This window comes from Tamandua tetradactyla, chromosome 11 (assembly GCF_023851605.1).
Source record: "Tamandua tetradactyla isolate mTamTet1 chromosome 11, mTamTet1.pri, whole genome shotgun sequence".
Lineage (NCBI taxonomy): Eukaryota > Metazoa > Chordata > Mammalia > Pilosa > Myrmecophagidae > Tamandua > Tamandua tetradactyla.
Window position 1 is genome coordinate 65,605,083 of NC_135337.1, and position 13,242 is coordinate 65,618,324.

General features: G+C 36.6%; 1 protein-coding gene across 5 annotated transcripts in view; it reads right to left on the reverse strand.

Moving 5' to 3' along the window:
• PRKN (parkin RBR E3 ubiquitin protein ligase) overlaps positions 1-13,242 on the reverse strand; it is a 1,515,422-nt gene that overhangs the window by 674,911 nt on the left and 827,269 nt on the right. For all 5 annotated transcript variants that reach the window (XM_077120792.1, XM_077120791.1, XM_077120789.1 and 2 more), the window contains one exon: positions 10,963-11,078. In XM_077120792.1, the coding sequence (XP_076976907.1) occupies positions 10,963-11,078 (116 nt within the window). The remainder of the gene's footprint in view (positions 1-10,962; positions 11,079-13,242) is intronic.

Genomic DNA, 13,242 nt, shown 5'->3' on the forward strand with positions numbered 1-13,242 from the left:
TAGCAGCCACATTCAACTCATTAAAATCTCCACTATGCTTACTAAAGAAGTCTGTTTTCCCAAATTTGTGTCACCATGGCCTGACTACTGTCACAGTTATTTTTAGGACAACCAGATACTCATGTAATTCCTACTATTAATACTAAAATGTGTATTTTTTTCTGATTCCCCCTACTTCAAAATATTTCCTCTGAACTTATTTTTGTGTACTTGTGTTCTCCAAGAGGAAACGGATTATCAGTAATAACCACTGTAATTTATGTGTTGCAATTATGTAGGCATATAACATTTTCAAAGGATGGTCACATATATATACTCATTTTATCCTACTGCCACCTCCAGAGTTAGTGAGGGTTAAGGACTTCAGATTTGTCCCAAGCCACTTGATCAATCAGTTGCGGACCCAGAAGGACCAGCCTCATCTTTTGACTCCCATTCTGGTGCTGTCCGCCCTTTGTGGTGCTGACTGGGCATCTGCACACCTTTTACAGAGTGGGATGAACTCCCTGAGTGTGTGTTCCTGAAACCTAGGCTTTTAGTAATTCCAAAAGAAATCGCAACTTGTGAAGCCACAATTTAAAGCATAAATTGTGAGGTTATGTGATGCTAATTAGGCTCACTGGATGCACGTAAACAAAGTACTCAACACTGTTCTAGGTACTTTCCCCATGTGTTTGTTGTCCCACTTTGTCCTTATAAACAACCCAACACAAATGAGAAAGGCATGCTTACTCCTCTTTTATCCTTGAAAGTCAGAAGAAAGGATAGCAGAGCCAAGTGTTAGAACTACGCAGTCTACCTTCAATGTCAGCACTCAAGATGCCAACACATCTTAAAAGGTGGAATGGCTTGAGAGGTGAAGTAAAGTTATCTGAATCTTAACTGTGAAAAAGAGAGAAGAAAGTATTTTTAAGAATTCAGAGGATTACTTAAGATCACTTACACGATAATACATGACTCTAAATAACTCTTGGATTAACAATCTATAAATATTTCTATACTCGTGAGAGTGCTACAAATAGTAAAAGCATTTCCTTGCAGAGTTATTCTGAAAGAGATGAGTTTGGGGCTAAAAGTGAAAGTAATGTTGAATGAGGATTAGTCACTGTTAGCAAAGGCTGGAACAAGCAAGGATTGCCACTTGCTTGAGGACAGAAAGTCAATTTGTCTTGCATGGAATAAAGTATCTTTGTCAGAAGGAATCGAATCAATCTGTGGACATAAGAAGAACAAACTTCTCACCCACCAAAATGTAGACTGCTTTTCCCACTGTAGCTTAAGAACACGGAGAAGCATCATTCACTTTCTCATTGAATATGAATATAGAGAACAACACAGGAACACATTCTCTTATGTTTCCATTAGTAACACTCATTATTATTATCTGTACTCATACGCATAGGTGATAGTTAACTAATTATCATTTCATATACCACTACTGCCTCAACAACCCAGTGGCCATGACATGACTATAAGTAACGTGGGGTTAATCTAGTGGAGAGAGAGAGACAAATTTAGTTAAAAAAAAATCTTTGGGAAATGTTATTGATTTCATCTTGCATTCAGCATTGTAGAAGCATCTAACATTTCAAGCCGAGTGAAGGAGAAAATTTGGTGGAGTTTAAGCCCTTCCTGTGTTGCAGCAGCTTTCACCATCCCATCCCATTTCAGCATCTTTCCCATCATCAGAACAGCCTAGATCTCCCAATAAACAGCGACCTAATCTCTGGGAAAGAAGAGAAATGAGACTGAAACTATTTTCAGGACCATTGGATCAGAGGTGTTTTTCCATAAGCAGAGTCTTATCACTATCACATCTCCTTCCTGTCTCTGGGCACTTGGGATCACAAATGATGTTCATTAGCCCTAGGAAAGCCTCTAAGAGAACCAAAGAACCTCAAGCCATAGAGGCATAACCAGGATTACTATATAACAAGTTTTACGTGGGATGGTTGTAAATTTTGCTCTTGCCCATACATTCTGTCTGCTTTAGTACTTGTCCTAGATTTTTCCTGTCTTTAAAGAAGTATTATTAATAACTACATTAAAAGTAGCTGGACGGGTTTTGAGAGGCTCACAGGTTGCACCTCCGACTTCTGCCATGGTCTCATCTTGCTCTGTGTGGGTAACACGTTGTCAACAGAATGCTCACTCTGACCTACCAGTGAATGGAATCACTTTCCTCTTGATGCTTTCCAAGTCACAGAGTAATGAAGCATCTCCCCGATAAAAAGAATGCTTGTTGAGAAAACAAAGTGGGCTTGGGCCCGGTTCACACATGTAACTCCTTGTGGTGTCGGGTGTCACATGGGGAGCATTCAATGTTGAGAGCCCAGTCAGCCCCTGTGATGCCATCCATTTAGACCTTGACCAGGCGAAGGTCTGCAAGATGTATGAAGCCATCAGATGACCAGTTGGTGTATCAGTGGAAAGCGTGGGAAAGTAGGGACTCATAGATGAAAGATGTGCCGAAAAAAGAAGCCAAACAGTATAGAGAACATATGAGTCAGAATTTTAAATGCTTTTATCATTTATTTTCATATATACCCAGAACAATTCATTAATGTGATTATTGATAACAGTTCTTTATTGTGGAATAAACTCTTACAGCAGTTATAAGTTAAAAAAAGAAGGGCATATTAAAAACAGAATTTCTATTTCTCAAGGCAGTTGGTGATGAATCTGTAAACTGCATGGGTATTTGTTAACATGTTCCAGCTACCTTAGAGACATTACTAAAATATCATTGAACACATGAAGACCAAAAGACACAACTTTTCTGAAGAAGCATCAGCATCTACTCTAAGTTCAGTAGTTATTTTAAGAAGGCTGTGCCCAAGAACTCCAGTTTCACATGCAGCTTCAGGAGGTGCCTATGCATACTACTTGGAGAAGTGTGGCTTTTTCTTGAGATCAAACGACTGTTCCAAATTACTATACTCATCTTGATTCCAACTTTTCTTGCACATGTACAAAAAGTTAAGGGATCACTGTCGGTATTAGCTTCCTTTACAGATAGATTTAAAAAAACAATTAAATAGGTTTTCTATCAGTGTCATTGGATAATAAAATTATGATTTTAACTCTAGAAACAGTACACTCATTTATGTAAATTTATTCTCTTGATGGCGAGATGTGTGCCATTATTTAGGAATTGTACTACAACTACGGTTTAAAAGTTCAGCATTGAAGATGATGTTTTTGAGCTGATGATACAAGTATAAATTTTGGTAGAACACAATAGTAGGGTAAAAACCATGCTGTACTAAATTTAGAAGCCCATGAAACATATGTATGCTTGGAAGTAATCACGGTATACATAACTCATTATCTTCTACTAGAATATTTTCTTTCCCGCTGTTAATTATTTCACTTTTTGAGGCAATTAGCAGAAATCCTAAGACCAAATACTATGGTAGCTAAGGACATGGATTTCAGTGTCAGTGTCAGTGTGGGATCTAATTCTGGTCCACCTCTCTCCACCATTTAAAGTGACTCTTGGTAAGTTAACTATCTGCATCTCTTTGCTCCTTGTTTTATTTCATCTGTTGAATGGATTTAACATTTACCTTTGGAAGAGGTACTGTAGATCAACATACATGTAAAAAACATAAAAATGACAGGAGAGCAAAAGAAATTATCGCCTAACAATTGTTGGATCCAAACTCTTCTGCGTGGTCCTAGCATCCTGGAATACATCTTTACATCAAATTATCCTGCATAAATAAGGGCCTGGAGTGAGAAGGTATGAAAACTATCCTACACATTCTGAAAATACCCACAAAACATACTTTTGTTCAGCTCAGGAGAAGGGAACTGGAGGGTCGCCTCTCGATAAAACCACCAGGTTTCAGAATCTGGCCCTTGAGTTTATTATGCAAAGATGAGGCACTTCAGCAAGGCTGAGGCTACAATGTATAGTTTTGTGGTCAGACAGGTAACATGTATGGAGCTGGCTAGGTATCAATAAAAGTATGCCTGTAGGCACAGCATCCTATAAAATCAATGTCATCAGCAAAGCAATTTTAGGCAGATGTTTGTGATCTTCCTTAACATCTCATCTACCATGAAAGATAACCTTAAATATCAGTCATTTTGTTCTTTAATCAGGTACTTATTGAGCTCATGTTATTTGTGGTGCTATTCCAGGTTCTTGAAAGTTGAGGTAAAACATTGTGTGTGTGGGTGTGTCTGGTATCCGTGTGTTTATGTGTGCTGGGAGAACACATGATGACTACTTTCTCTGACAGTTGAGTGGCATGATGGAAGGAGGCTGTGAAGCCACATGGAAATGGAAATTGCTCTGGGGGAATGGAAATGCTCTGCTCGAACACATACGTTCTCGGTCCAGAATGTATCAACCGCAAATACATGCAAATGACTTGATTTATTTTATAACGCTGTCTTGGTCAAGGAAAAGATTCAAGGGAAGACATGGAACTAAAGGAAGAAGTTAGGGTGACTATTCTATAGCCATGATACACTGAGAATTCACTGAGAGGTGTTGAGACATACTAATGTGGCTTCACAGCCTCCTTCCATCATGCCACTCAACTGTCAGAGAAAGTAGTCGTCATGTGTTCTCCCAGCACACATAAACACACGGATACCAGACACACCCACACACACAATGTTTTACCTCAACTTTCAAGAACCTGGAATAGCACCACAAATAACATGAGCTCAATAAGTACCTGATTAAAGAACAAAATGACTGATTTTTAAGGTTATCTTTCATGGTAGATGAGATGTTAAGGAAGATCACAAACATCTGCCTAAAATTGCTTTGCTGATGACATTGATTTTATAGGATGCTGTGCCTACAGGCATACTTTTGCACACTAATGTGATGGTAAAAGAACTCTCAAGACACTAAGGGCAGTGCCCTTAGTGTTATAAATAATATAGAAACCCCTAAAATTTTACTCCCAGTTATACTTCAGATTTTAGATCTGAGGCCGTGTGTTTTAATAAATTAATCATTATTATTTCTAATGTAGAATTAGTCAAATTTACAAGGAACAGAATCAAAACATCATGACCCTTGCTTCACTAAATAACATTTTTGGCACTCCAGGTTACTGTGACTGTTACTTTTTATACCACAAATAGCTCTACACACTGTGGGAGATACAGATGACAAATCTATAAATACTTAACTCTAAATGTCATGGGAAACAATACCTACATTTAAGATGTGCACAGAGGGTGTGGTACAGCATATCACTCCTTTTCACTAAAAAATGTCCCAGGAGTATAAGATCTCTATTTGAAGATTTGGATGAGTGCCAATGCTAACTGCAATGGAATCTAATTTCTTCCCCTTACCTGGTATTATGGTCACTCGCTAATTACAAGAGTAAAATTGCAACTGGAAATAAATGTACAAGCCACAGGCAATATGTGTCTAAATAAAATAAAGCAGTTATTAAAGAATATATAGGCATTTTTCCACATGAAAATGGAACTTAAAAAGAATGCATAACTGTCAGCAAAGTCCTAGCAAGGGCATATTGGATTCTTTAGGAATGTAGCTGCTTCCTTAACACCTACCATCAGAAAATGAACTGCTTAAAATCCAGACGGCTACAACACGCAAGGTTGACCTTAACAGATACAAAATTGGTCCAGGAGGATTTCCAGTGTTGCCCTACTAGTGCCAGCGGGGGCTGCTATGCATCCACAGTGACAGTTAAATGAAAAGATAAGGCATAAGAATTTCATGCACAAGAACCTGTAACATCTTTAGAAAACCCTGCTGACGCAGCCACTTGAATCTGAAATCCACAGGGTTCACCACAGGAGAAATGAAGGTCATTCACTGACATTAAAACTGACATGGTTCAAATTTCAAAGTATCAATGTTGATAAAAAATAAGTCTTCTGTGTTGTCTTAAGTAACTGACCTCAAATAATAGAGCTGACTAATGTATATCCTGGGTGTTAGGATTTCAAAGAAATGACTTCGCTCCTTATTCCTAATTGCTCATCAGAATTCCCTTTCTGATTTCTGATAAATTTATTTTACTTAATTGAGTTTCACAAAATTGCATTAAAATCAAAAGGGATCTTTAAACAAGACAGTTTCAAATAAAAAGAACTTGTATCTGTTTACTGCACATCATAAGACACTTTAATTCAAATGAGCAGACATATATTTTTTTTTTTATTTCTTTGATGTAAAGTATGGTGCTGAATATTGCAGAGAAGATCAGTCAGTTTGGGACCTGGTCCATCAAGTAGTCCGCAGTTATTTAGAGGAGACAGACGAGTACGTGACTCTGTTTATTCAACTCACACTACTTTTAAAGACAGGGCACACAGAGGCAAAGTTAGGCTTCTTCCTGTCTCCAAATCTCATTTTACCACAAGAATTTTCTCTTCACATTCAAATCTGTGCTCCAACCTTACCAGAGAGTCTGGTCTTTTATTTACATGGAAAACTGCGATCATGATGGGGGGTTGCATGATGTAATCAGAAAAAAATTCAAATGATGCAAACGTTGGTTTGTCATGTTGGTTCAGGCATGGAATTATGGTATGACCAGATGCCTTTTTCTGTTTTTTGGAATGTTTTTTGCCTCAAATTCTTCATTTATGTAATGGAAGTGCAAATTATTCAAAATAAACTTAGTGAAAAAAAATGCAGGTCATTAAACACTACATTTGGTTAGCAAAGAAAGTATGTAGTCATCTTTTATGGCAGGCTTTACACAAAGGATGGATTCTCTTTTCTGGAAGGATTTATAGCAGTTTTTCCTCTTGAATAGATTAGATCAGCATATTCCACACTTCTTCACTGAAGAATCACTTATAGAGAGAATAGAGCACTCTGGGCAGAGTGTGAAGCTGTCTGCCTCAGGTTAGAAGACAGATCTTTGAGGTTCCCCTTTGATCTTAAAAAGTTAAAATAACAGTTTGCTTTCTACTATATAAGATACTCCTGTTTATTAGAATACAAATTTGGATTTTGCTGACTTGGCATTATTTGATTTACTATGTAGAACTGACACTCCCGACCCCTTCCCACACTTCTCTGAAGGATCTTTTTCCTCTGGCATAATACTACCTTGCTTGGGTGTATGCATACTATCGGGATCTAATAGAAGAAAAACATAGCTCTGTAGACAAAAACAAGGACACTGTTCCTACCAAAAAAAAAAAAAAAATTCCAATGATTTTTCCATTACAGAAATAAAATAATTATCTTTTTGCAAAAGGGCAAGTTAAAGAATTTGTTGAAATTATAATTGGGCAACTGGTCTCTCTGACTTCGTTTTTCTGAACGAAGGACTGCCCTTTCAGTCTTGGTTCAGATTTTTACTGTTCGTTCAACTCGTTGCTTTCTTGGCAAAAACCTAAGATTATCAACTATTTACCTTGCATGTGTGAAGATCAACTCACTACTGTGGATAAAGAGCACAGACAGCAAAGTTTTATGTCTTGAGTTCACGCAAAGTCTCAGAATAGTCTGACTCTCCAATATTTCAGCCATTTCTTTAAGAGAGACATGGAAATATTTGATATTGAATGCAAGCCCATGGATACAAGTTATATACTTGAATGAAATTTCAGATCTGAAAATGGACAATAAATAGCACATCTATCACATTCTTTTCTCTATATGTTATGACCACAATGTATGATTTGAAAAAGAGGATTGCTGAAAACCTCATCTGTTATTTCTGACTCAGGCAAAAGTCAAGACCAAAAACAAGTATATTCTCTGCTTGAAGAAAGGATCTTCTTGGAAACTGTAAACAAGGACTACCCCTCCCTTTTACTGTCCTTTAAACCCAGCCAGAGCCTTGTAGATCACCTACATCAATTCCTGGATTTTATAAGGGAACTAAAGGCCAAAGAGCTAGCGCTACTCTGGAGGTCAAAAAGTTAGCTTAATTGCACTGGGCCCTTTGGAACTAAGGACATCACGAACATTCTAAGTATAAGTGGAGCTAGAAGAGCAATTAATCCATAATTGTACAAGAGTATACCTTTGTAAATCACAAAAGCAAATGCCATTTCTAATTTGGATGACTATGATAAAGAGTACACATGGAAGATATTTATGTATAAAGCAACACTATTCTCAGATACTAATCTAAATTTTGGTTAAAGTTGAATTTGATTGTTATGATTAAATACACATACAAAAGTCAATAAAATAATAGTAAAATGTAGATGCCAAAAAATTTTACTTTCAAATCCATAATTAATAATGGCTTTCGACTTAACTCCAGGAAGATGCAAAATTTCAAAATCAAAACTGAAAGAATGTTATTAAGCATAAATTCAAAAGCCAATAAGCCATATATTCATTAAGAAAACATTGATATTATAAATAGTGAATGAAAAAATAATTGCTGAGGCTTGATCTGTTTTCCAGATATTCAGTAAGGCTTTCATTTAGAAAAAGTTTTGCATTGCCCTCAACTGAACATACAAATAAGAAATATTCTAACTTGCTAATAATAATTTTAAAATATTCATGAAAATTAAATAATTTCCTTTATCAAATGGGCATCTTCAGTGCTAAAAAAGATTCCCCCAAGAGGGAAGCACTTGCAAACAGGGAAATCATAATCTAAAATAGTATAATTTCTGGGAAGAAATTTGGCAACATGTATCAAGAACCTTATAAATTTCCAGTAACATTGTCCCTGCATTTCTTAGACTTAAAGCATATAGATTTCTGTACATAGATATGCATTTTAGCCCTATTTAACATATGTTAAAACAAAACTAAATAATCTAGATTTTCAACAATAAGGAAATGGTTAAATAAAGGAGAGAATTTCCATATGATGGACTCTTATGCGTCTATTAATCATTTTTGTTTTCGTGGGCTGCTTCATTCCAGGCTCAATCTGTCATGACAGCACGTTGAACAGATGAAGTCAGATACAGAATTACATTCACACACATCCACACAATATGATCCCTTCTGACACAACCACTCATATACACACCATACATACCTGCAAACATTCAGTCATAATCAAGTTACTGGAAAGAAATAAAATACTAACTGTGCAGGTAAAGGAAATTTTCAACATTTAAAAAATAATTTATGGTACATAAATTACTTCCAACTTTAAAAAATAAATAAGTTTGGGAAGGGGGAGGACAAATAATGATCACCAAAGTACAAAGTAGAGTACAGGAGGCTCCAGGTGCTGGCTCTTGGGACATCTCTACACACAGAGCCATCAAAAAACGAAGAAAAACCCCTCTTCTCTATCCTACATACAGAGTATTCCTTCTTCTGCCTTATACAAGAAAGGAGCATAATCAATGAAGTCATTGGTTATACACACTCAGTTAAATCTGACAGAATATAGTACCTTCTATTTTTGAAATCTCCCCAAAACAATGATATGAAAAGTGTCATTGCAACAGACAATATTATTTTTCCAACAATTATCTCTCTGTGTATCTGGGAGGCTCATTCTCTTAGAAAAATGTGAGTTATTAATATAAAGGTGACAGCTTAGCAGCAGGAAGCATGGAGGGCAATGCTCACAGCAAGATAATATGCTCACAGCTTTGTCACGTCATCTTTATCAACCTTAATGGAAGGTTCTAAAATACTGGCTGGTGGGCTGCATTCAGACATATAGAAATATGTTTTGAATTCTCTTTTGAAAAATGGAGGAATGATTTTAAATTAATATTGTTTGCAAAGCAGTTGAGCACCCAATTTTAGCAATTTATACTCCCTTTCATGAAATCCAAAAGCATCATCTTAGCTGTACTTCTTGCATGTTGAAAGCATTAGCTATAGACAATCATTGACGAAGCCAGGAGAGGTTGAAATGCTACCATTATTAGGCAATACTGTTGCTTCTGTAGTGACTAGACATTCAGTAAAAAGGCAAATATTTAATTTTTATATGTATTAGAAACAAATTTTGTTTGACAGATATTATTAAGGTTTTATTAATTATAAATAAGCAACACGTATTTAAATTTATTAAAGAATTAGAAGTATCATGTCTAAGATATCTGCTCATCATGAACTCACAGAAAAAAATCTAGAACAAAGAAAACTATTTGGCTTTTTTACTGACTCATTTTGGTACTTCATTAAAAACTTCTTTGTGATATAAAAGTTAGGACTCCTCTGCTAAAATATTAGGCAACCTTGGGGAATATGCAATAAAGCTAATTTCTTAGTCTTTTCATTTGAACACTGTAAAGAATTCTACTCTGCAGATTAAGGAGTCTCAAGGTTTCTTGTTCTTTGTCTTTTCATTCTAAACTAGAATTCAAATCCAGACATTTTTTTTTCCCCAAACAGACCGTATTCACATTTTCCATCTTTCATTCTAGTCACTGGAATTGGAAATAACCTAGTCCAAAATAAGCTACCTGCTTTCACTTTGTGGATAAAAACATGTGTGATACCAGGTGGGCCACAGTGGCTCAGCAGGCAGAGTTCTTACCTGCCATGCCAGAAACCCGGGTTCAATTCCCGGTGCCTGCTCATGAACAAAACAAAACAAAAAAAGCAACAACATATGTGGTACCCCCTTATCAATATAGACAAAAAATATGAAAGAACTTAAGTGGTATGGAAAAGACATCTCTAAACTTAAATTTTGTACTCTGTATACTACAAGAATAACTGATGCTCATAAATTTTCATTCCATCCTTAATTCTGATATCATTGTCAATTTATTTTAGAACCCAGTGATACCAAAATATGAGTTTGCATTTTAACATCAACTAAGAATACAACATTTTAGATATGTTTTCTCACTTATCCTAGGACTCTTTTTGAGTACTAACTAAGCAAAGCGTTTGGCATTTTAAACAGTTTCATTAAGAGTGACCCAAGTAATGACATCATCCAAATAACGCAGATACTCTTGGGTAGGAGAAATCTCTGAGGGAGGTTCTGGAAAGAGATAAGTGTTGGAAAAGTAAGATGCAACGTGACAATTTTTTTCTCTCCTTACCTGATGTCAGTACACGTTATGCAACTGATATCGCGATGATTTGTTGTGATCAGGTTCAGAGCTACTGATGTTTCCTCATCAGAGGTCGGATGTGCTCCACATTTAAAGAAAAATTCCTAAAAGAATGAAGGAGAAAGAGCATCACACACATGAAATTCCAGCTGGATCTTTTCCCCTCTCAAAACATTTCCACAATAAACACTCTCTCCTAGAAAGAAGAGAAATCAGTCATTAGGCATGAGTTAGGAATGGCTGAGCGGCAAATCCTCTGAGGGATACCTATATGTCCCTGTGACAAACTGGAAAACAAGCCTCTTTCTAAGGAGTGCCCTAGTGGCTATGTTCACTCATTCCTACTTTTTGCTTTAAGCCATGAGGCTGCCCTTAGCTTAGCAATTTCTCTCTATAAGAGAGTCTAATAGGGCAGCAGAGTGAGGAGGCAGGAGGAAACCTAAAATGGTATCTCACAAATGAGGAAAGGGAGATGCTGAGCCATCAAATGATTTGCCTAAAGTCCAACAGTAAGAGATGAAGCCACAGCGCAACCCAGGCTTCCTAATAAAAAACCTAAAGGTTTTTCTATTGTATCATTATACAGTTGGTCATTTAACAACAAAAATGTACACTCAAGTAAGAAACCTTGCAAACACTACTATCAATAAGCATATACATATATTAGCCTGAGTCATATTGAGAGCCCCTTTTGTTGCTCAGATGTGGACTAACCCTTAAAGCCAACTCTGCAAATACACTCACAACTCTCACCACACCCCCCTACGTGGGTCAAAACTCCCAGGGGTGTAAATCTCCCTAGCAGCATGGGACCTTATTCCCAGGGGCGAGCCTGGCCCTGACATCAAGGGATTGAGAAAGTCTTTTTGACCAAAAGGGATAAAAGATATGCAATTAAAAATAGTAAAGTTTCAGTGGCTGAGAGATTTCAAATAGAGTCAAGAGATTATTCTGAAGGTTATTCTTATATATAATATAGATACCCCTTTTTAGTTTTAGTGGATTAGAATATCTGGAAGGAAATGTTTGAATCAATTGTACTGTTATCCAGTAGACTGGATTATTGATGATTATTGTATAACTATATAGCTTTTATAGCATGACCCGGTGGTTGACATTTCCTGTATCCAGTACGTGGGCAGATAAGTAATAAATTAAAGACAAAAATAAGTAAATAATGGGGGGACAAGGGGTATTGGATGTTTTAGGTGTTCATTTTTTATTTTTATTTTTTCTTGGAGTATGAAAATGTTCTAAAATTGATTGTGGTGATGAATACACAACCATATGATGATACTGGGAGCCACTGATTTTATATTTTGGATGGATTATTGGGTGTGTTAATATATCCCAATAAAATTGCATTTAAAAAAGTATGCACATATGTATGGGCATATTAGAAGATTATGGCTCTCCCGAGCCTCATCGAGAGCCTTGCATACTTTCTGCCTTGCTTGAACAACCTGGCATTCCTGGGGACACCCTTCCCTAGTGATACAAAGTTCCTGATGGCTTGGCTGTCTGTCACTCCTCAGCTAGACACCACCTCCTCTTCTTTCTCCTATGCAGATGGGAGTTCTTTCCATTCCAAACCGACAACACACCCTTTATCTTCAGCTTTTCACACAGGTCATATTCTCTTGATTGATAACATTACCCTCTTTTCAACCATCATTGTCTTTTCACTTATCTTAATGTCTTCCTTCCACTACTTCCACATTTGTTCACACACTCCATCCCATGCATACACTGAGGTGTAAGGTCAGGAGTTGTTCTGCTTTTTGTCAAGGGTCTATGTATCTTCCACAGTAGAACCATTTAAGAAGCTAAATTTTCTGCTACTGCTAAAATTCCCTACAAGCTTATCACTGGATGGTAGAAGTTCTGTTGCTCACTGCACATACTCAACTCTCAACTCCATTTATCTAAAACATTTTGGAATACAGAGAGATTTTCCTTGTAAGCACTTAACTTGGCATTATCAAACTTTTTAAGCAAAGAGCCAAAAATTAAATATTTTTGCCTTAACAAGCCATATGATCTCTGTCCCAACTATTCAACTCTACCTGTGTAGCTTTGAAGTAGCAGTAGGCTATATGTAAATTATATGTGTGGCTGTGTTCCAATACAACTTTATTTACAAAAACAGGTAGCAAGTCTGATTTGGTATACTGGCCACACTTTGTCCACAATCTACCCCTTGTATTAGACCATATGATATTTGTGAAAATGCATTATTTAAATTTATATCCTAATAATTCTTAGAAT